Source organism: Xylocopa sonorina, chromosome 4, assembly GCF_050948175.1.
Source record: "Xylocopa sonorina isolate GNS202 chromosome 4, iyXylSono1_principal, whole genome shotgun sequence".
In the NCBI taxonomy this organism is placed as follows: domain Eukaryota; kingdom Metazoa; phylum Arthropoda; class Insecta; order Hymenoptera; family Apidae; genus Xylocopa; species Xylocopa sonorina.
In genome coordinates this window covers 6,577,035-6,600,298 of record NC_135196.1, presented here as the reverse complement: position 1 = coordinate 6,600,298, position 23,264 = coordinate 6,577,035, and the positions used below count along the sequence as shown (strand labels likewise).

The 23,264-nt window shown below is 40.7% G+C and overlaps 1 protein-coding gene across 2 annotated transcripts in view; it reads right to left on the bottom strand.

Annotated features, from left to right (window-relative positions):
* Positions 1–266: 266 nt before the first annotated feature.
* Krt95d (phosphofurin acidic cluster sorting protein KrT95D) overlaps positions 267–23,264 on the bottom strand; it is a 63,983-nt gene continuing 40,985 nt past the window's right edge. The window contains exons 1-13 of one of the 2 annotated variants that reach the window (XM_076893345.1): positions 22,925–23,055; positions 19,454–19,522; positions 16,304–16,607; positions 13,685–13,969; positions 11,899–12,001; positions 11,354–11,509; positions 8,930–9,034; positions 4,714–4,979; positions 3,218–3,423; positions 2,565–2,903; positions 1,251–1,648; positions 703–819; positions 267–507 (exon numbers count right to left, since the gene is read on the bottom strand). In XM_076893345.1, coding sequence (XP_076749460.1) covers positions 374–507; positions 703–819; positions 1,251–1,648; positions 2,565–2,903; positions 3,218–3,423; positions 4,714–4,979; positions 8,930–9,034; positions 11,354–11,509; positions 11,899–12,001; positions 13,685–13,969; positions 16,304–16,607; positions 19,454–19,522; positions 22,925–23,025 — 2,583 coding nt within the window. In that variant the 5' untranslated portion in view covers positions 23,026–23,055 and the 3' untranslated portion in view covers positions 267–373. Of the gene's footprint in view, positions 508–702; positions 820–1,250; positions 1,649–2,564; positions 2,904–3,217; positions 3,424–4,713; positions 4,980–8,929; positions 9,035–11,353; positions 11,510–11,898; positions 12,002–13,684; positions 13,970–16,303; positions 16,608–19,453; positions 19,523–22,924; positions 23,056–23,264 lie in introns of those variants that run through there. The other variant, XM_076893346.1, reaches the window with a different exon arrangement.

Genomic DNA, 23,264 nt, shown 5'->3' with positions numbered 1-23,264 from the left:
GCCATTCGCGAGAGGAACGGACCCACCCTCGTTTCAGGGAAACGGGACGGGACAGATTGAGACGCGGAGGCTGCTGACGGGAGACGAAGGAAGAGAATGAAAAGAGTCAGCTCTCGGATACTTGCCTGGTTCAGCTCCAACGGCTCTGTCCGATATTACACGAAAGTTCCGCTTTGCTCGAGCGCGAAGCCGCGACTCTCTCGTTTCTCTCGTCGGAGGCCCCCGTTTCCTTTCACGGTGTCGACGGAGGGTTCGGTGGTTGCGGGTTTTTGCGCGATAAGCTAAGCTGACGATCCTAATTGGCAATATCCTTGAACACAAACGAAATTCTGGCAAAACGTCTGATCCACGACGGAAACGAAGGAAGTATCTTTTACGTTGGATTGGGCGTCTGTTGCTGGGAACTGTACTCGAACATGGCGATGGGGAACGTCTTGATGTGCGTCTGCCACTGCGCCGACAGTTGGAAGAATTTCACGCCGTACCACTCGGTACCGTCGATGCTCACTGAGGACAAACGAACAGGACAAAGTCGAGGGTAGAAACGACACGTTTCTTGATTAGCAGACGCTTTCGCTACGTCGAACGGATTCGAGACATTTTACGACGAACGATGTTAAAGATTTTCTTGCGAACGGTATATAAATGAAAGGAACAAAAGTTAATTAACGTCGCTGGGAGATTAGACTATCTTCTAGTTACCTCTTAATGGAATGTTGTGAGTCTTCGCAGAGCATATAAGTCGCGTCACACCTTCGACCGTCTGACTCTTTGGCTCGTTCTCCTTCTCCTTCTCTTTCTTCTTACCCAGTCTCATTACTGTAAAACACCGAACAACGATCTTACAAATATCTGCCCTGCAAAGGCTGCTAATCCAAACTAGTTTCTATGTAATTCTAAAGAGAAAATTCATAGCAGAAATTAATTGCAGAAATTAAGCAAAATTTATAATATCCTCTAGTACTCGAATCGAACAAGTGCCTTGACAATTTCACGCGATAATAACGCGTCTGCTTAGAAATCGAACGGAACAACAAGTAGCAGTAGCGTTTGCAGGCTTCATCCAATTAAAGATTAACCCTTTACGACCCCAGCTACTTTCGACGTTACAATCCAACTGGTTAACGCTCGATAAGCTACTTCCATTATTCCGTGAAAAATTCAAACCAATGGAAACCCAAAGCGGAGTATCGCGAGTCTAACCAAGCGAACGATTGAAAGCAATTTCAATCGCAACACGTTGCGCATACTTTTCTGTTTCTTCTCCTTGGTGGTGTAGTTCATCGACAAGTAATGACCAGGGGTCTCCCCCGGCGGCGGAAGTCTCTGGACGTGCAACGCTCTGAACGCCTGCCTCAGCGTGTTCTTGCCCTTCTCGCTCTGCGTCTGTTTGCTCCAATAGTCGAGCTGCAACTCGACCGGTTCCCAGCCTTCCCTCGTCGGTTGTCCAACGTTGGGGCTGCTGGGTGGCGTTAATCTACCAGGAAGCGGAGTGGGCACGCCTGGTGGCGGCAGGGACGGCGGTGAACCGGACATGGTCACGTTGCTCTCCTCCAGGTCGACTGATGCGGAGGAACTGCTGTCCGGACATCCCACGCGGACGTCGTTTATGAATGGGATGAAGATTTGGCTGCTGTCGTCCGTTTCTCTGCGAATTCCAAACGAAATTGCGTTCGTTACCGTGCGGTTCGTTAATGGCGACCGCCATGGTGGAAATTAGATTCTCCTGTCCCCGCGTTAAGCTACATTTGTCTCTTGGTTTGTGTTAGGTTTTACGACTTGAATCGTGCTTGTCGGTTTTGGTACGTTAATAGTTGTGGAAAGCAAGGTTCTTTTGGGTTTTGGCATTAGAACTTTGGATTTTTATCTTTTTTTTTTAAGGAGGTCTGAGTGAAGTTTATATTTCTTTTGGAGGAATGAATGATTAAAGCATGTTGCGACGGTGTTGGTTTGTGAATCTCTCTCGTCATAGCGAGTATTACAATTTATCAACATAATAAACAAGCTGGTAGAGTAATAGATTATTTTAGAAATTTGTTGGCAGCCAGATATTGTATGTATCCATGATAGTAAACATGTTTATCCGCACATACAGGTTGCCTTCTGTCATCGCTAAAATCTGTGATCTCGATGGAAATAAATTTGACGCTCGACATTAATCGTAATAACCGGATGTTAATTCCGGGTCTCGTAATTATTACACGATTTAATCCCGTTTCAGCTGCGTTTATATCAAACACAACGTACGAAATACGGAAAATGCTCGTGAAATGATTTTAATTAAAATAAAAATACCTCATGGGACACCCGTCTCGCTGAGCTTAGGCGAGGCATCGTTGACGATAATATAACGGTACAAATTACGTAAATTACGGCATAAATAACGATAAAAATAAATGAAGGAAATATCTAGGTGACCCAGTTTGGAGCGAGACACCTTACGTAATATCGTAACATCAAATTACGTGCAAGTTACATAAAATTACGTAAACGTCGGGAAGATCTAATGAAAGTCGTGGAACGAGAAGCGTAAAAATGAGACACGAGCATGCAACCTATCTTACCTGTACGTGACCATGGCTTCCGCGATGGGCAGCAACAGGGTTGAACCAGCCGACGCCAGGTACTCCGTCACCCTGGCGGCGCACTCGCTCGCGCCGCCACCCTCCCTTTCCAACAGCTCCTTCCACTCGTCGCCAAACAGCATCGTGTACCTCGCGTCTATCGAGCAGAGATACCTCGACAGCGTGTTGGAACCCAGGGGCACCACGAAGAACTTCAGATAATTCTGCGGTCGGAAACTCAGCTGGTCCACGTAGTGGCGTAACACAGCGTTCACGAAACTGTCTCCACCGGCGATCACCACTTTTATGGGCGCTGGCGGCTTTGCGGAGCTGTTACAACTGGAAATTGAGGAACACTTGCGTTATTCACTGTTGCTCGTCTTTTCTCTCAAAAATTCTAAAAGTGAAGGATTAAATAGTGTAACAAAATGGAATCAAATGGGTGTTAATACAGTTGAATGTAACGAGAGTGTGATAAATTTGTAGAGAAGTTACTTATGAAATTTGTGTAGTAATAAATTTAGTAATTAAGGTTTGATAATAAGTGATGAGATGACTGTGATAATAATAGTATTTCTTCTTGTAGATGTGATCTCTTTTGAAACTCTGCGCAAGGAAGCAGTTCATACATAACGTGGGAAGGTGATAATTACAATTTTTGTATTCGCGTGACCAAACACGTGAACGTGGCACGAATGTCCGCCGGGGAGGCGGTCGTGAGGACTCTGTGGTTTCTTTCCTGAAGCCTCGTGGCCAACACCGCCGCACCTGGATCGGCGAGCGACACCAACGACACGGCTTCTGGCAAACTGTCATCTGGCAGAACCCGGCTTAATTGCTCGACCAGCGCTTTCCTCGGCTGAAACAATATATACGTACCGTGGTTAATACGTGTTCTGCTTTGATATACGAGCGAAATGTTTCAAGACCAGGATCACGACTGTTTTCACTTTTGACGGGTATTAAATTCTGTCCCGAGCAATAAATTAAAGACCACGGAGATTAATCGTCTTCGTTCAACCCGTTGTCCCACATTATCATTGCTATTCATTTTTTTCTCGTTGATAATAAAAATGCTAGGAATTGGCATTTGCAGCGAACATACTATCATTGCTATTCATTTATTTCTCGTCAATAATAAAAATGCAAGGAATAGCCATTTGCAGCGAACATACTATCGTTGCTATTCACTTTTTTCTCGTCGATAATAAAAATGCAAGGAATTGTCATTCGCAGCCAACATACTATTTTAAGAAGAAAGAAACATTCTTAATTGGTATTATGAGTCATAATCGAAACCAAAGCTATTAGTGGCGACGTACGGTCGTTTTGAAATCCTTACAACACGGACCAAACCGAAAGTGAAAAGGAAATAACAAAAGGTAAATAGTGGTAGAAGAGGACGGAGGAAACAAGTCGGAGACACTTCAGAAGGAAGCTTTTAATGGGCAAACAAGCAACGGCGCCGCGAATAAAAACGCAGGTAGATGTGTACACTATCGCTCATAAATATCTTTGGTCACTTTGGTTCATGTATAATAACAGTACACGAACGCTACTGTAAACTAGTGTAAATAAAATAATAACAAAATAATAACCGTTTTATGCATTAAACCAAGTGAAAATTTCAATCGTTACTCTTGCACCCCTAAAAAGATACCCTAACAAGAGCGACCCTATAAAAATTAGAAGAAGACAAAACTCGAGAACAACAATTACTACGATCAATAATTACTATGATAACAAATAAAAATCGTGCCATAAAACACAAACATTCTATTATTTTTAATAGAAACATTTTTCTAATCGTCAAGAAGACATCCTAACAAGAACAACCCTATAGAAATTAGAAAAAGAAACTCAAGAACAACAATTACTACGATCAATAATTACTATGATAATAAATAAATATCATATCATAAAACACAAGCATTCTATTATTTTTAATAAAAACATACTTCTAATCATCCAAGTATGATTTGCTGGTTCCCTATTTAAATAAAAAATCTGAGTGTACTCTACAAAACGAGATATATTCATTTCTTTGCTGTTCAACGAACTGTTGTGCGACAAAGCAAGAAATTCGAAAAGAGACGCGAACGATCGTACACTTTTGACCAACACTGTACGCAAATATACGCGTACGTACCTCGGAGCTATTCAGATCGGTGGGAGGCTTCAAGTCCACGCTGAGGCTGTGCTTTTTAGACTTGTTGGTGCCCGGCACGCCCCTGTCCCTGGTAAAAAGCCTGCTCCGTCTGTCGGTGCTCTCGGTTTTGTGGTGCTCCGACTTCGGCGGCGATCCGGGCACGTAATTCGGCGGATCGTTCGCCTCGTGATCGGTCCAATTCTCCGGGTGCGAATCGCTGTCCGCCCTCCGGGAGCTGTCGTCGCTTTGTCTATCCACACCACGCTCTGCAACGAAATTTCATTTACCCCTCGTCGCGGTACACGCCATTTAAACCGAGTACCGCGCGCGTTACCGAGCGTAAGGTCGAGACCACCCTCTTTTCGGTTCCTCGATTAAGGGATTTCGAATCGTTTCGAGCATAGAGTTCGTGGAAAGTTTATTATTTAAAAAGAGAAAAGAATGTTAATAGTTTCAATTATTATCAGTTGACAATGCGCGTAAGGTCGAGACCACCCTCTTTTCAGTTCCTCGATTAAGGGATTTCGAATCGTTTCGAGCATAGAGTTCGTGGAAAGTTTATTATTTAACAAGAGAAAAGAATGTTAATAGTTTCAATTATTATCAGTTGACAATGCGTGTAAGGTCGAGACTACCCTCCCCTTCTTTTCTGTTCCTCGATTAAGGTGGGATTTCGAATCGTTTCGAGCACAGAATTCGTGGAAATTATTTTATTTAAAAAGGAAAATAAATTTTAGTAATTATTATCAGTTGGCAATGCGTATGATTTTTATTTTATTTTATTGGTGGAATTGTGAATAAATTGTACGTGTATAATTAGAAGAGAAAGAAAAAGTCGATGTTCTTTTGTAATTAATTTTTTTATGTAAGATAGTGTTTAAAAAAGTAATCGATTCGACACGTGGACAGATCTCGCACTTTTGGTTAAACGAATGGAAATTAGATTTTTGGTCACCACTGGCGACTTCTCTGCAGGCGTTTAAAGAACTGAAACGAAGTTCGACTCGGTTTCGAATGGGGATCAAGCAGATCCGGTAATAAACGAGATATTCGTGGCACTCTAATAGACTTGTAAGAACGAGGGCGGCGTTACTAAAGGAAATTGGAAAATGCAATTACCCTGATGGCCCTCAGTTCCTCGCCATCGAAATATTCAATGACTGTGAAAAAGGAGATTAAATTTGCACGCGGCTACGCTCTGCCATAGATCGTTTTACGATGCGTGTATCTTCGCGTCAGGATAAAAATGATATCGCGTCAAGCAAATACAATAATAACGAGCTACGTGAAATGCAGTTTATACCAATTCGATATTTTTTCATCTGTGCTAAAATAAGATGATCTTTGATCAGTCTTCCTGGTCACAAATTGCTAAATGGGAACAAATTAATTTGCTCTCAATTCGTCGATTATGGTCTCGGTCTTACGATCGATAGGATACGCGACAATCGTGTGATCGATTAACTGGCAGAGAAATAAAAGCACACAAAGAGAGAGAAAGAGAGAGAGAGAGGGAGAAAGAAAGAGAAAGATAGAGTGGCTATGTGAGAGAAAGAGAGAAAGAGATAACAAGCGAAACGAGTATATAACGTGTTTAAATGGTCCGTCGCACCATAAGGTACTCTACGCGTTTAATTGATCGATTTAACAGCTCGATTAGATGCATTACGCGTACAGGATGGTTCACATAACTCGACCATACCGAATCCACTCGTTGCACACGAAATATATGTAACGAAAGTTGCACGAATTCAGGTCCAATGTACGTAAACCACTTTGATTTTATTTTACCTATAGAACACTGTTTCAAAAGACATTGAAAATTAAATTAACAAGGTAAACTGGACTGCAGAAAAAATATCGAATAAAATATTTACAATGGAAATAGAATTTTTACAATATAAACACACATCTGAAAACTAATTTACTCAATTTTTGTTGCTCTTCCAATTTTCATAGTTCACCCCCAAAAAATCAAGTCTGTCGTTCAAATACTTTATCTATAAATAAAATGCAAACCAAAATTAATTCTTCAAACATACGATTCCACTGAAATTGTACCATCTCTGATCATCGTTGCACAATTTCTCGCGCGACGAGTATCTATTATACGTACAGTAATTCCACGTGGTTCGAGTTGTATGGATCATCCTGTACACGAAGAATACGTGTGCCAACGAGTCTTAGTGACACACGTACAACACCGTTTAAAGGATACGTCGCGCGAATCTGCGCGCAAAACGCAACGAGACGATCGAGTAACGTGTGCCCCTCTCGTTTTACTGTCCTTTCGTTAAATAGCATCCGTAAATCGTCGATACGACGCAGTGTAGAAGCGGACAGAGTTAGTAAAACAGACAGAGACATATAAAAAAGTTGCTAGTATAAAAAGATAGATACGTACGTACGAGTAGATATAGAGAGGCAGAAAGATAGAGGCCAGCGGACAGGATTTTCGTGTTACGATTCGCTTTCGTATCGCTCTAAGTTACCCTACGTACGGTGGGATGCGTGAAAAAGGCACACAGAGACGCGTAACGATCGAGACCATCCCCATCCCTTCTCGCTTTCGCCGCTTCTACTCTTATTTCGGTAGCGAACAAAAAGAACGGACTACAAAAGGAATCGAGTGGCAAGTAAAACGTTTATTTCCATCGCATTCTCTTACACATGTATCGTCGTCGTCCTTACACACGTGCTCTAACAAATCTCTATCGAGATCGACAGTGGACACTTTTGCAACTTCGTCGCTGCGCGATGAACGAACAATAGAAGGTACCAACGCGTTTTACACGGTTCTGAGCAAAAAATTCGAGCCATTGCGATTATAGAAAGGTGGAAACGAGAAATGCTCGCGATTAAGGGTAAAAATCGACTTCGATCATCCTTGCATCGGCAGCATCGAATTTCAATATCGTGTGTACAGAGATCGTTGAGAGTGACTCTATGGTTTTAATCATACTTACAACGAAACGTATCTCACTGCGAATAGTTTATTGCTAAGAACGCTCTACTGCGAAGCTACGAGGCGTCTAAATTACCGATTCGTGTCATTGATCGCGATACACCAAGCCTCTGCTGATTAGCAGGAGGTTACTCATGCGCTCGAGTTCCTTCTCCAATCTATAAAATTGTGTAGACTGCGATATGTATTTCGGTCTGGTCTTTTCTCGCTAAGCTACGTGGAGGACTAGCTAAGTGCACGGGGCTGTGATCAGTCCAATTCGCGTCTACTTTTTCTCTCTCGCGGTCACTTTCGATACACGCGACACTAACGAAGCCGTGGCTCGCACTTTGGACATCCTCTCCAAATATTCTTTGGCAAACGGTGCTTGGAATTGTTTCTTAGCCGCGTTATCGGACCGGAAGTCTGTTCAAGAAACGAAGCTTTTGTAATTGATTGGATTCCTCAACTTTTGGGATCGATAGTAACCGATTTTTACGTAACTACGCGTGTTACTTAAGAAAATATTGAGATTTGAGATTTTTAGAGAAGCTTCGTAGCTGGAAATTTTGCTCGAAGATAGAAGATTGCTTAACTAGAAGGGTTCCAAGCATTTCTTTGATTAATACTACTGAAACTTCTACTACAAGAAGTACTAATTGCATAAAGTATCCAATTAGAAACTCAGTAAAAGAGAAGTGAAATTTGTACCATTCTAACGACTTGTACAAATTCTTCTCCAACTTTATCAATATTTTGCATTTTCATTAAAAAAAAAATACGTAAGATTCTTCAAGTAACACATCGTATCCTACAATTTGAAGTACTTTCAATTAAATTACACGTTCAATTAATATAAAAAACATTTATCCCACGTCTGATCAAACCCTCGAACCGAAAACCTTCAATTATCCACACCTCGTACCAATTAGAAACTACATTCTTTAACTTATTCCATTTTCCAAGCACCACTTTTTCGTAGCTACCGTAACATAAGAAAATAAATAAATAAATGAATAAAAGCAATACTTAAAGTGTATCGATACTCAAATAATCAAGGGATCGCCGCGAAGAAGCGAGTCTCGTCGAAAAAAGAAACAGTGAAAAGAACGAAAAAAAAAAAAGGAAATGAAAGAGAAAGTAATCGACATGCTGTTCAAAGATTCACGCAATCATGCTTGCTCGGTGAGGGTGGAAAGACGTTTGAGAAACTTGATCGACAGTAAAAATTCGGTCGTTGAAATCGTGACGATCTGATGTGCCTTTACATACCTGGGGTGGTGTGTCCGATACGGTGTTTCTCTTTAGCCGGTTGACCCGCGGCCTGCTGACCTACGGCTGTCGCAGGAGTGCTCCCAATCTCGTCGTTGGTTACTACTACCGAATCGTAACATGCAACAATGCAAAGCCAACCCACCAGACTTTCACTTAGTTAAACGGATCTCAGCCCGCATTGGCAACGAAACACGCCTCTATGTTTGCTATTTTACTTAAACGGCCTACAATCGTCTTCTTTCCTGATTATCGTACGTAAAACGCGAGAAACGGTACTGTCGCGTTTAAACCAATAAAGTGGAGAATTAATGGAGCGCGTCGAGGGTTTAGAAATGTTTTGATTAAATCTATGAAAATTTGCAGAAAATTAGGAGGAGGATTTCTCTGAAAGTTTTATGGTATTTTTTTTAGTGAACGTATTTGCGGAGAACTATTTGTTTAAAACGCAGCGTTTGTTTCAACGCTCGAAACGAATATTCGTATAATGGGTATTGCTGTTGCTTTTTGAAAGTACGTGAGAAATAAATATTTTTGTAATACATTTCTGTGGTATATTTTATACCGATAAATCGCATTCACGGATAAAACGAGGGCAGAATATTTCATATAGATCGAGGGATAAGAGGTAGTGCGATATTTATAAAAATTGAATAAAAGATAAATATTTTCATTTTAACAAAGATAAATATATAGAATAACTTTTTAATCGAATAAACATGCTGCTTTCGAAACAAAATATTTGTATATTTATTATTATATATTTCTCTGTATCTCAATAAAATATGCCAATATTGATTTAACAAACTGGGTATTTCGATAAACTCCACGGTACAATAAATTTCCGAACGTTAAAATTAATTTTACTCCACTTTTCGTTTGACCAAATTCATTGAATAAATCACTGAATAAATTATATCGCGTAAATAAGAAGTAATTGAATTATCATGTGAATAAATAAATTTTGTATACAAGGAATCAATTGAAATTTAACGTGTTACTTCTCATTACCGTGATCTTAACTTTCTTAAAAATATTTTTTGCGCCAGAAGAGTTTGTTCGTCTAATTAACCTGAATCATACGCGCTTTCTAATAACAGATGGAATTGTAATGTTAATTTGTCGAGTATTTCTATTCGTATCGCAAATTAACGTACGTTCCATCACAGTGAATGAAATAATCGAGATTGGGCTATTAAAAAAGCTGAATTTCTTTCGGACAATACTTGGCCAGCACCCATCTATTTGACGCTAAAAAAGCCTCGGTCAGCTCGACTGTGAAATCCTATTATATTCATCGGATTTATCTCTATATTTTCTGCATTTTCCAGCTCTTGGACAATTTATGAAAAATAATTCGATTTCTCCGTTGAAAGCCAATGGAAAGCAATGTTCCTGAATTTCTATTAAAAGAAATTTCTATTAAAAGATATCAGAAATATCTATTAAAAGATATTAGACGGTTACAAGAACAGCAACGAAAATGTTTAAAAATCTGATAGGTTCTTGAAGAGTAAATTAAGTATTACTGTATACGTAACTATAAAATTAACGTTCGATGACTTTCAGATTAACCCTCCACACGAAAAGAGAATTTCTTAAGTATTACAGAAAGAAAAGACCTCGTGAAAAATAAGAAAATGAGAAAAAAATAAACATTACTCGTAATAAACAGCTTTGATACGTCAGAAAATGAAAACCAAAACGTTTCGATCTTGCACATAAATATTCACAGACTCGATCAATCTCGTTTACTCCCATGACACTAAATTAAATAAACGACGAAGAATTCTGGTAGTCTGCTGATTGTCTTTAAAATATATCTTCCAATAACGCGATACTTATATCAAGGAAGAAAGGAGTTCAACTTAAATCGTACGAACAATATAAAAATATAATAAATAATAACATCATGCCGTATCCTGAAAGCGTCAAATACGACGAAATGAGAAAACAAAAAGAAGGATAAGCGTACTTTCTACAAATTTAAAAAGAGAACAAGTGTAACCTCAAGTTTAATTCGATTAATTATTCGTACCACGCAGCGATTTTCTTTTAAACAAAAATAGAAAAAATAGCTGAACCAATATAAAGAAGAAATGTTCCACAGATTTTTTTCGAAAGTGTCAGATCGGACCGCGGCCGCGTTTCTTTTACTTTCTAGCAGAAGCGAGCCAAAACATACAAGTACTCGGCGAAAATCGTGGCTGCAGCCAACGTTTCTTACCGTTTGCGATAATTAGACCGATTATTAGCAAGAACTGGACGCAATTACGCTTCTATTTCTCGTCTATTTACTCGTCGTTAGACCGACTTGCTCGAGACTCGTCGCACGATGCGTCGTGTTCGCCAAAATCGGGCCTCGCGTGTTACAAAGTCTACGATACTCAACACTGTCCACACGAACGGGGGTGGTTCACTTACCGGAATGGGGTGGCGCCAGGAGGGATCGGCTCGAGCTGAAGAAGGGTCGCAGAGACGGTTTTGGCGTGCTGCTGACCGACATCGTGTCCAATTCTGGCCCGCTGTCGGACAGATCTTCCAGCTCGTCGAACAGTTCCTCGATTTCCATCTCAGCGCCTTTAACAAATCCAGCGTACTGTGTTAACGACTCTATAAAATAATCAACAAGAAAGCTCGTGAAATTGCGCGCACGATGCTTCGAATCACCCGTTGGACTCGTCCCATAAATCCTCCAGTTTTAACGACATTCATTCATTTGAAAATAACAGTTGCTGGACGACTTTTAAACGCTGTTAATTCTATTAATCTCGTAGGATATTAATTTTGAAATTGCGTATAAGCGTTTAAAAGTCATCTACCAGGTATGAGTTTCTAACGAATCGTTTTGTTACGGGTAAAACTTATATAAGACGCTTAAATGACATAAATTAAATTCAGGTTTTAGAAAAGCCGCGTTACTTATGAAACGGTCCAACGGTTCGGTGAAAGGCTATTCCGTGACCTACCTGAGAGCTTCTGACCGATCTCCTCTTGGTCCTGGTCGAGGTCCTCCGACACCCTGAACCGCCTCTTCAGCAGAGCTATGAATTTCTGCTTTAAATTTCTTTGCTGTAAAAACAAGAGTGACTTTATGAAATAATCGATATCATTGTTCGTCGTTTGTATACATTTTTTCTTAAACATTGCGAACGAAATGGTCGACGAAAATAAAAATCAGATTTGCGTATAATTAAACGAAACAGTCCTATTTCCTTGATTTCCTCGACTCATAGGGTGTACGTGAATTCAGATGGTACTTCCAGCGTTACCAATAGGCAACCTTAACGATCCATCTCTCGAAACGCCCAAACTACCCCCCTACACCATTACGCGACCCGATTCGAGCAATCGAATCAAGCTGATCTCCCTTTCCCATTTCCATCTAATACAATCGAACACGAGATACCCATTTCGAGTCCATCACGTAACGTCCAAGACAAATAAAACCAAACGAAAACGTAACGAAGCGAGACGCGACGACACGCGCTACGTCCATGCTGTTTCATAATCTACGGATAGATCGCTGTGGCACAGAATACCAGGTATAGAGAGGTCTTTCCTATCGATCGACCTAGGACACCCGCTAGACACACGATGAACGCGTAACAAAGCGAAACTGAAGGTGTTTATACACCCAGCGCGTACAGTGCCATGCAAAACTGTTGGGCCAGTTAACAATCGAACGTTCTGCCATTTTGGAAATGGAATTCGTTAGATTTTAACAGTGTTTTAAGGGATCATACGTCAGAATGAAGAATTTTAATTTCTTACGCAATTCTCTTCATTTTGTATCGTTTTACTATTTTTTAACTTTGAGAAGAGAAGTCTGTTCGTTTCAGGATTTTTAGTGGCAAATCATGAACGACTTGTGATGCAATGAAAGCGTAATGTTTAACGATAATTGTTTCCACGTAATACCTGGTATCCACAAGTGGTTTGCGACGATGCGTTTAATTGGCATTACGCAATAAATGAGACTGTCGATGGTCTAAGACTTTTGTATATTATCGATGACGTGAACTTTGTAACAAACTGTCGCGACTAACAAGAACCAGTTCCAAAACATAAAATACGAATACGTTTCCATTTTCTATTATTTTATTGAGTTAATTGCGCTGAGTTACTGTTTGAGAAGCAAACGGCACTAAAATTACTATAAATAATATTAATTCAATCAAAGTGAATACTTTGATATCGTCAGTGAACGTCATCCACGTCTTTACCCCTTTTGAGACCTTCTGGATCATGCGAGCATCGAACTACTTAGTGCACAAATATAAAATTTTATAAAATGCTATCTCATGTGACTCTTTTTTATTAATCGCAACGTTAGATTAACCACGGACGTTGTAACACTACAACGTACATCCGCTTTATTTTTCAACGCTCTGTGACCTCGACCTTAGATTACATTTATTGGGACGCATCCATATGCAACAGATGACTATTTCCTGTTCCGTCCAAATTAACACAGTTTTCTTACTTTTTACATCCACTCATCATACGGCAACATAATCTATCAGTACCAACAAGAAAGTATATAGCAGATAAAAAACCACCCCTTGATTTTCATCCAATAACTCACAATTCAATTAACATCCCACAAAATGATAAATTAAATACAACCAAAACTATGTAAGCTACCTTCTAACAAATATACACCAGTTTATCAATAAACAATCTTGTTTCACTCGACAACAAAGAATATTTAATTCCAACAGAGAGGAAAAAGTTGAAACTTGGTTCACGCACCCTGGCGTTCGTTGGTATCTTCGCGCGGCTCTTCCGCCTGTGCATCTCGAGTGTTGGCTCGCTGTCGCTGCCCTCTGCCTCGCCCTCCGAGCTGAACTCTTCCTCCTCGTCGCTGTACTCCGGGCAGAGCCTCTCGTTCGGGTCGTTCAGTCTTTTGTCCTGGTCGACCGGCTGCGAGCTGAGCGCGACCACGCTGACGCGGGCCAGCACGACCGAGTGCCCGCCGTATTTCTCCGCCTTGTCCGACACCAGCTCCAGTTCCAGGTCCATCTGCCGCTGGAGAACCTGCGGACAACCGGGCAGGTGCGACCGCTCGATCAGACGCGACGCTCGATTTTTGACCAACGCGGTGAGGGTGAACGAACCGGCCCGCGGGGCTCTCGAGGATTCGATTTCGGGACGGAAGGTGAGAAACGCGAGGCGAGAAGGGTTTCAGATCGTTTTCAGATGTAGATTAGCTTGTGAGGAGCGGTACGTACTTACTAGCTGATCTTGTTGGCTCTGTTGATGGATATCAGTTTTTTTTTTGCAGATATATTTGTAAATAGTTAGGGTACTTTATGGGGTTTATGTGATCAAGTTGTATTGCTTTGGTTTTGTGGATTCTGATTTTGTGTATCAATTGGAATTGAAGGAAGGTGAGAAACGCGAGGTGAGAAGGGTTTCGAATGGTTTTCAGATGTAGATTAGCTTGAGAGGAGTGGTACATACTTATTAGCTGATCTTACTGGCTCTGTTAAAAGATATCAGTTTATTTTTGCAGATATGATTGTAAATAATTATGGTACTTCATGGAGTTTATGTGATCAAATTGTATTGCTTTGATTAATAATATTTTGTGTATTAAATGTAATTGAAGGAAGCCATGGTGTTGGATATAATACTGTATAAAGGATGTAGGGTTTTGTTCGTGTTTCTCGTTCTTTATCTTTTAATGAATGTATAATTTTGTTGTGTATGAAAGTACGATTTTTATGCACGTTTCATCTGCTGATAAATGAATCACTTTTTGAATATATCGAGATAACTACGCAGCGTAAAAAATGGTCTCTTTTTCCGCTTGTTATCGTTCGATTCAATTTATTTCGCCGCTCGCGCAGCACCCACTTTAATGCATCGAAATTGAGATTTTATCGCAAATTCTGAAGCTTTCACAGTGTTTCTGGTACAGATACAGATTAAACTATGCACCGTAAAACTTTTTATTGCACTTACGCGCGTGTGGAAGCAGTGGTTATTTCTCGAACAGAACTGGTGCTCTGCTTTATTAATCACAAACTAGTTAATACTTCATACATCTCAGTGAATCGTAATAAAAGATCGTTCTGAATCAGAAAATGTTATAAAAAGCACGATGCTTCTGTTGCACTACTTAAACTTTTTACTACACGGTCATAAAAGAGATAAAAACAATCTGTATAAAAAAAATCCTTACTGCAGAAGAATCTGATTCACACTTTTATTGGTATTCAATTTTTAAAAATGGAATTCAAGTATAATCAGTTTACTATTTCAAGAAAATCCAACGTAAACTACATTCAAGACGTCTTAACTTTTAACTTTCAAGCCTCTTAAATTCATATAACAAACGTCTACGTATAAAAAAATGGCAGCAAGAAGTTCCACCAACTCAAGATTTACCACTTTCACGAAATTCTTCGCTGACTTCATTATCACGTCTTTTGCCCAATTCAAAGAGCCAGAATCCAACTCGACTCTAACGATGAAACTTAATGCTAACCAACATTAACGCGTTCTGTTCCACGGACAAAGTGGCTGCTCCAATTTCACTTTAATTGACAAAAGTTTGAAGAATTGCAGAGGACATTTAGAAAATCAGAGCTCCTCCATTTCTGATGCTCTCGTTTGTTCTTGGAAGTCGAAATAAGAAGCTCAAATAAAACTATTTAAAACATAAGAGAAGTCATTCGAATTTTTACAGTTTGATCCTTTTTCATGTCTGTGTTATTAAATACTACACTTCTGGGCTGTACGCGAACGATGAACCATCAGTGTTGCACGTACCACGTACGTGCTAAGGGAAGCTTTTTTGTAAACGGCTAAATCGCGCGTGGACATTTTTCAGGAATTTTTTTTTACAGAAATGCAAAGAGAAATACCAGCACGAATTTTTGCACGGTATTTTACTTTCTATTAAATTTGCTACGTTCAATTTCACTGCTGTCTGTTAAACACAATTACTTCTTACGCCGTTTTCAATCATCCTCGTCAACTTCTTTCCATTTCATACATAAAAGTATTTTCTTTAAACAAATGAAACGAAGACAACTTAAAAACAAGACACATTAATTCGATAAAAAAAAAAATCGCATTCGAGGTATCACAGAAGCCACGAATGTTCTCGTATCGCTCAAGAATCTCCAACTTCCAAACAGTTTTAAAGTTCGAACAAGTTCTTCCTCAGGAATGTTTGAACAGTTCTCAGGGAAACTTGAAAAAAGATAAGAGAAATTTCGATTCTCTCGGCCTTGGGGAGCGAAACTTTACTGAAATAACGTCATGCGACGATGCACCCTTTGGTTATCTTTAACGCTGCCGCGAGACGGGGTGAAACCCACCCCCCTTGACTTTACACAGTCGCAGAATCGATACGCTTACCTGAGCCATGTTGATCACTCCCTCGGCCAGCGTCTTGTATCCGAGCATGGTGCGATTTTTGTAGCGTTTCCTCCTCTGCAACTGTATCAGCAGCTTGTTACCGTCTCTCTTGAGGAAATGGGGATACTGAAGGGCGAACTGGAGCTCGAGCTCGGTGTCCAGCATGCCGCTGCTCGGTATGGCCATCTCGTTCGAGCGGAGGGTTCTCTTCGAGCTCTGCATCTTCACCGCGATGCTGATCGAGCTTAAATCGGAGCCTAATGGCCGTAGTATTACCAGCCGGGTCAGGGTCAAGGAGCACAGCCTGGAACAAATTTCAAAGGGGTTTCAGTTCAGTCTCCGCCGTCGACACGTATCCATCCGCTCGCATCCGAATATGGGTCGAGTCCTGAAATATCTCTTTGTCGCTTTTGCCGCGAAACGAATTTAACTTTCATTTAAAAGCTCCAAGGATTGTGCTTTTAAACACAAAACTGTCCTCCTCGAATCAGATTTCTTTGAGATTCTACGATCAAGTCGTTCTGTCGCATTACATTTTTTTCGTTACTTTATAAAGAAAGATAGTTGTTAAGGTATCTTTTTTATTTCTATATTTTATATCACCTTGTGTGTGTGTGTGTATGAGTATAAATTGGAGCAGGATATCTTGATAATTTAAAAGTCAAACTAAGAGGAATGATCATTTTTAAACACTTAGCACCTCGATCTTCCATCGCACCCCTGTTTGGCTCGCCTAGAGTACACCCCAGTATTGATTTAATAGATAATTAGAATTCGCGTACAGGTGCTCGACACGACATCGCCGCTGTTATATCGGAATATCGCGTTAAATGAGACTTGACGGTGTTCAGAGATTTATGGCGGCGTCCGCGCGATTCATCGCGATATTTCATTGCTGTTGGTAATCGAGGTCGCGTACAATATTCGACGTGATTGATTGAAATCGCGGAACTGGCATAGATAATGGAGAGAAAGAGGTTCTTTGTGGAATAACTCATTCTAAGTTTCACTGGACTAGTTTATAGTCTTACTTGTTTATATCTTAACAGGAAGAAATATTTGTAGTAATCAAAAATAAGAAGTTAATTAATGAATCGTATAATTGATAGTTTGGGACTATATTTTAGAAAATTCCTTTTTAAATTAATTCTTAGCAGTGAAATAACGAGTCCACCTTGACACGAACTTTCTACGCTCTCCAGTCTGGCGATAAAAGGCATTCAACGCAAATATATGAAATAAATATTGTTCACAATGTACCAACCAATCACGCGAGCAACGAACTCTATGACACTGAAGAAACAATTAACTGTTCTGCTCGAGGAAGAATTTAATTAGAACTGGAAAGCAATTTCTTCTCAGCTTCGTTTCTGAACAACCTAATCGCTTATTATAAAATAAACAGTATACAAATCTGAAATTATACGAAGAAGAATCACTTCACAATTTTAATTACAAGTACCCAACACTATGAAATAAAATCATTAAATCTACAAGATCTACAATTGTACGTTCCTTCAATCCTATGATACAAGTATCGCGAACAGAAGTACCGCTTCCACGATATTAAATACGCTAATTAGTACTACGACCCTTCCATCCACGAGGTAATAATTCAAAGCTAATTAGAATCATTAAAGTTCCACCAAAATTTTTCTCGCTTCCTTTGCGAACAGTCCGGTTTGCCTGTCGCGCAACTCGTCCCAATTAAAGCCACCCTTCCGCCTCGAGTGCTATGCAATATCCATCCGCGAGACTTTGATCACCGATCGAGAATCGGTCGAAGCCGCGAGGCGCGTGATCTCGTCGACAAAAGTCTTTCCTGCATTTCGAGAACAATTGGGGATGGGGTTGGGCCGGGCGTGCTCTCGAAACGAGGCCAAATTGAGGCTCCAAGTAAAAACCAGTCGCGCAATGCTATCGATCAACCCTGGTAAGTACGTAGGCAACGATAATAATCGTGTCCGTTTAAACGACGTCACCGTGTCGCGATGCCGTGGCTCGTCCTATGAAATATGGATTCACCGTATATACCAGCGCGGTCTACGTCGTTTTCAACCCCCTGCGCGAGGTATCTACGTCGTTTCCAACCCCCTGCGCGAGGTATCTACGCCGTCAGAGACGAACCTCGTCGTTGGTCGCCGTTCGAGGCTGACACGAGCACGCCAGAGACCGCGTTTTAATTGCTTTCGCTTACTGAGAATCGAGTTGAAGGAAACGCGGACACGCGATAACGAGACGAACGCTTCGACGTTTCGATGATGGACGCGCGATGGTCGAAGAACCCTTGATGGCGCGTTCTTGAGATGATTAACAGAGGGAGATCGCGATTTTTAGATTTTAGGGAGAAAATGAGGAAAATAAGAAGTTGTTCAATTAGAAGTAGAGTTAAGGTAGAAACGGGTTTACTTTGCGACGTTGGATGGCGATCGATGGATCTCCATGATTGTGCTGTTTGTTCTTTTATGATGATTAAAAGGAGGGCTTGAGAGGGTGAATTTTTTAACTGAGCTATTGTGGTCGTCGTCGATGTGAAATGTTGTTTCAATATTTAGTGAGGAGGGTAAGGTGGTAGGGTGTTTTCGCGCGTTACGTGACGTTCAAAGCAGATTAATTTTTAATTTAATTTGGTGGGATTTCGTATTTGTATAATGTAACGCCTTTGTGTTCGAAGCTATTCAATTATGTACGTTAAGAGGATAATTGCTCGAGAAAGTTATCAATTTCTGTTTAAATTCTTTTCCTTGCGTGATAGAAATCTTATCTAATTTTCTTTTTGCTATTTATTGGAGAACAGTGATAAACTTATATCGTATAAATAAATGCAAAAATGAATTTGAAGCGTGAAATTTAATTGCGATAAAAGTATTGTGAAATAACTTTAAGTATTACTGTAGCATAAGATACCACACGGTTTTAATTCTGCAAAAATTACGTATCTTCTCGAGCAACTTCGCAAAACGCAACAACGAAAGATATCAGTGATAAAACCTAACGATCGCTATACAGTCCGCGAGGAAATACACTTGCACAGCGCGTGCATAGGCGAAAAGAAGAGATCTAAAAATGGTATCACTTGCCCAGACATAATCGTTACAGTTATGGCTAAAAACTACCGGCGTTCAATCGATATTCCATTCCTTGGCTTACCATTTGCAATTCTTTGCTACTTTGCCGCGCATTACGCGAACGTTCGACCTCTTCGTTTCCTCCATAATTCTGCAAACCGACAGTCACTTCAACAAATCTATCCACTACCCTCTAATACAATAGACAGATGCGTTTCATTCACGTTCACTTCTTTCCAGCAATGGTATGAAACCCAAAAATCGAACTAACTTAAACCACCCTCAAAATGCAATAAAACTACTATAATATATTCAACACTGGATGATAAAAAATAAAAATGAACAAAAATCACAATATGAACAATAAAATAATAAAACTCCTAGAATACTCCAAAAAAAAAAAATGACAAAAACGAAGATCAATGCACTTCTTAACTCTCGCGAAGCACAAGAAAAACGTAAACCCTCGAATACGACGTCTCCTCGAGATGCAAAATTTCAGTAAAATAATAAAATTCCAGGAATACTCGAAAAGAAATCACCCAAACGAAGATCAACGCACTTCTTAACTCTCGCGAAGCACAAGAAAAGCAGCACGAAAAACGTAAACCCTCGAACGCGACGTCTCCTCGAGGTGCAACCACCCCGTACGCAGAGCAACCTGGTCTCGCAGTCCGAGCCGATTAGTCGCAGCTGACAGTGTGAACGACGAAAACCATAGGAAACCGTAGCGTAATTCTCGAGGAACCCCCTCGCCACAAGCGAGGGAGGAAGGTAGTTATTTTTATTTATGGAAAGCTTCGACCGAGGGGTGGAGTTCGGGGTTCGAACACGCTAAATATAGCTGTGGGGGGCTATAACTACAGGTGGTGGTTTCAGTTTCGCTCTACGTCTGCGCCTACCACGGACAACCTAGCCCGCTATAGCGTTCGATTGGTCAGAAAGTTCTACTCCTATTTCCCACTGAGGACTTGGGGTGAAACTTTCGCGCATCGAGGGTGGAAAAAGTAATCGTATCGCAGTACAGTTCGTGCCCGCTTAGATCTCGATGAAAACGTAGCTTCTTTTTAACCGACGCCAGATTGAAAACACTGTACAGCTCGTAAAAATCCAGTCTTTCCTTCGGTCGTGTACTGAGGAGGATTGAAAAACTTGTGGTCCATGCGTGGACGACTGCTTCTAGTTGTACTTGTCATTTTGTGGTATACGGTCACGTTCGTACTGATGCACAAAAGTTTCGTGACTTTCTAGCGCTTTGCAGTGTAAGTGCATAAGTAGATCAAGCAGTATAAGAAGATCAGAGCCAGACAGAACAAGGGAATACGTGTTTAGGCTCTGTTCACACTATAATCTTCAACTCATCCCTCTTGTAATTGTATGCAAATGATTGTTTAATTAGAGAAATTATATTTACCCGTTTCTTCCACTTGAGAACACATTTCGAAGTGGCAGTATGTGTCCACTTTTTGATAAAAGATAGAAAGACAAACCCAATGTCACGATTTTCTTTTTCACCCACTGAAGAGCTCTGAAACGACGGAGAAGGAATAAATAGAAACACAGTGCTATACAGTAGACATGACTGATGTCCGTAAGAATCGATAAAGAAAGACCAGCAATGGACGAACAAAAAAATGGCAGAAGGGATGGGAGTTCCTGAAATTTGATAGGAAGAACTCTGTTTTAAGATAGAGATTCGTCTGAATTTGAAATCACGATCTCTCTTGGATCTTACAAGTCAGCGTTCTTGCGTTTCTCCTTCGCTCCAGTCGAACTAGTGGAAAGCTATTGTGAGTCACTGATAATTCCTCCCTATTTTGTATTCGCCCCCATTGTGGAGAATAAAAGCGTCGAATCAGAGAGAGAGAGACGCGGAGATTGAGGAAAGAAATACGGAACGAGGGTTGTAGATATAATGGAGTGACGTCGGGGTGAAATAAAGTCGTTTCTTGCTACGCGCTATATTTCTTCCACCGCGTATTAATCCAAACAATGCATTGAACAAATTGTTGGCAAAACAAAGGATACTGTTTCCAGTTGTATTGTTCACGATAAATATTTAAAAAATTTACGACAAAAATTGCACTTGGATAAAACATGAAATAAATATCAGCTCAAAATATTTTCATTTTCTATTCTAGGCTCTGAAAGAATTTGAAGAAATTCGTATACCAGAATACTTACTAAAATCTCTACTAAATCACACAATAGTCGATCGTAATAAAATGTATTTCTATATCTCTAAAATAAAAGTAGAGATAAATTATTGAGAACAAAAAGTATTCAAGAACGTTTCGCGTTTCTACTAAAAAATGTTCAAACGTTTCTAACCCTCGTCGTTCGAGGGAGCACTGTAATTTGTTGCGTGTAAGAAATTTACACGTACGCGTTATTCTTTCCTGCGAGAGGCGTAGTACAATTCCACGAATCGTATCGTATGCGCTCGAACGCACTGAATTCACCCCCTATTGTCGCACGATGTCATTCATTATGCAGTGCGGTTTCTTACCCCTGGTAAGCTGGTCATTTTGTGCTATTAGTGCGAATCGATATCGGTTGTCTGCCGCGAATTCGTTCAAACAAACCGCACGTACTCTGGCAACACATCGTTCGACTATTTCATTTATCGAATGAAATTCGTCTTAACGAACAATTTTCTGTTGCACCTTAGAAATATGTCTATGCCCTTTGCACGTATAGTTCTCAACAAATTAGCGAAGCTATGCCTGCAACCAAGGTAAGCAAATTTGTGCCAACGGATCCAATTGGACACGTCAAGCTCGTCACGACTACGTACGTACCAAATATAGTTAAAAGCTATTAGAAAACTTCCAACAAACTTTCAGCTTGTCATGCCACGAGCTGTGTCTAGTCATGTGTTGACTAACGGCGAAAAGTTCGAGTACGGTGTAGCTATTACTGTGCAGACTGTTGAAAAATGAAAGACAGCGATTACTTCGAGTCCCTCTTGCATGATATGCAGTTGTAACATTTAAATATGACGCAACGAGCTCAATTGTAGTAATTGTTGCAATCCTCTGATCAATGTAAAAGTCCTACCATAGTCTGACTCAAATTTTACTCTTAATTAAACTATTTCCCCTACGACGAGCATCAAAAAAGTTATCGAACCTACGACCGTGGCAGAATATTTATAAACTGAAAAAACAGATACGCGTACAATAAAGCGCACTTACTCCATTATCTGCAGGAAATAACCAGTGAGTATTATTCATCTCATTGTCTAGAAAAGCTTATCTGGGGAATGGCAAGAATTTCTGATATCAATAAAAACCACAGTCATACAATTACAATAGAGTAATCTACCAATTAATTCCCTCGAAACATCACAGTATACAATACAATTACATTCACTGATAGCCCTTCCAAGTCCCTGCACACGCCCAATTTAAAACGAGCAACATTCAAAGAACCAATAAAATACTTGCGAACTTAAGCAACCCAGCACCCGCAAGACCAGAAGCAAACGCACGTACAGACGCGATTACCAGCCATACACAGTCATACGTATAAGGTGTACATGTATACAAACGAGGGGATGCTCGTTGTCCACCGACGTGCAAGCCGCAGGACCGTCGCCGCGACGGTGGATCGACCGGCATCGGTTTGGAGCAGTGCGTTCGCGTGCATCATCGCGACGAAATCGGGCGTAAAACACGTCCTCCTCGTGGCATCGACCTGCGTGTCGAGGAGACTGTTGGGACACAGGCGCACACAGGGCTCGCGTGTGTCGCATGAATCACCGAACGCCGTCGACTGATGAATGAGCTCCCACGTCGAGCACCACCGTTCAACCCTCGGCCACGACCGCCTCCGTCCACCCCCGCGACGGACGAAGCCGACCACGCGATCCGCGTCTAGTACGCATCTTG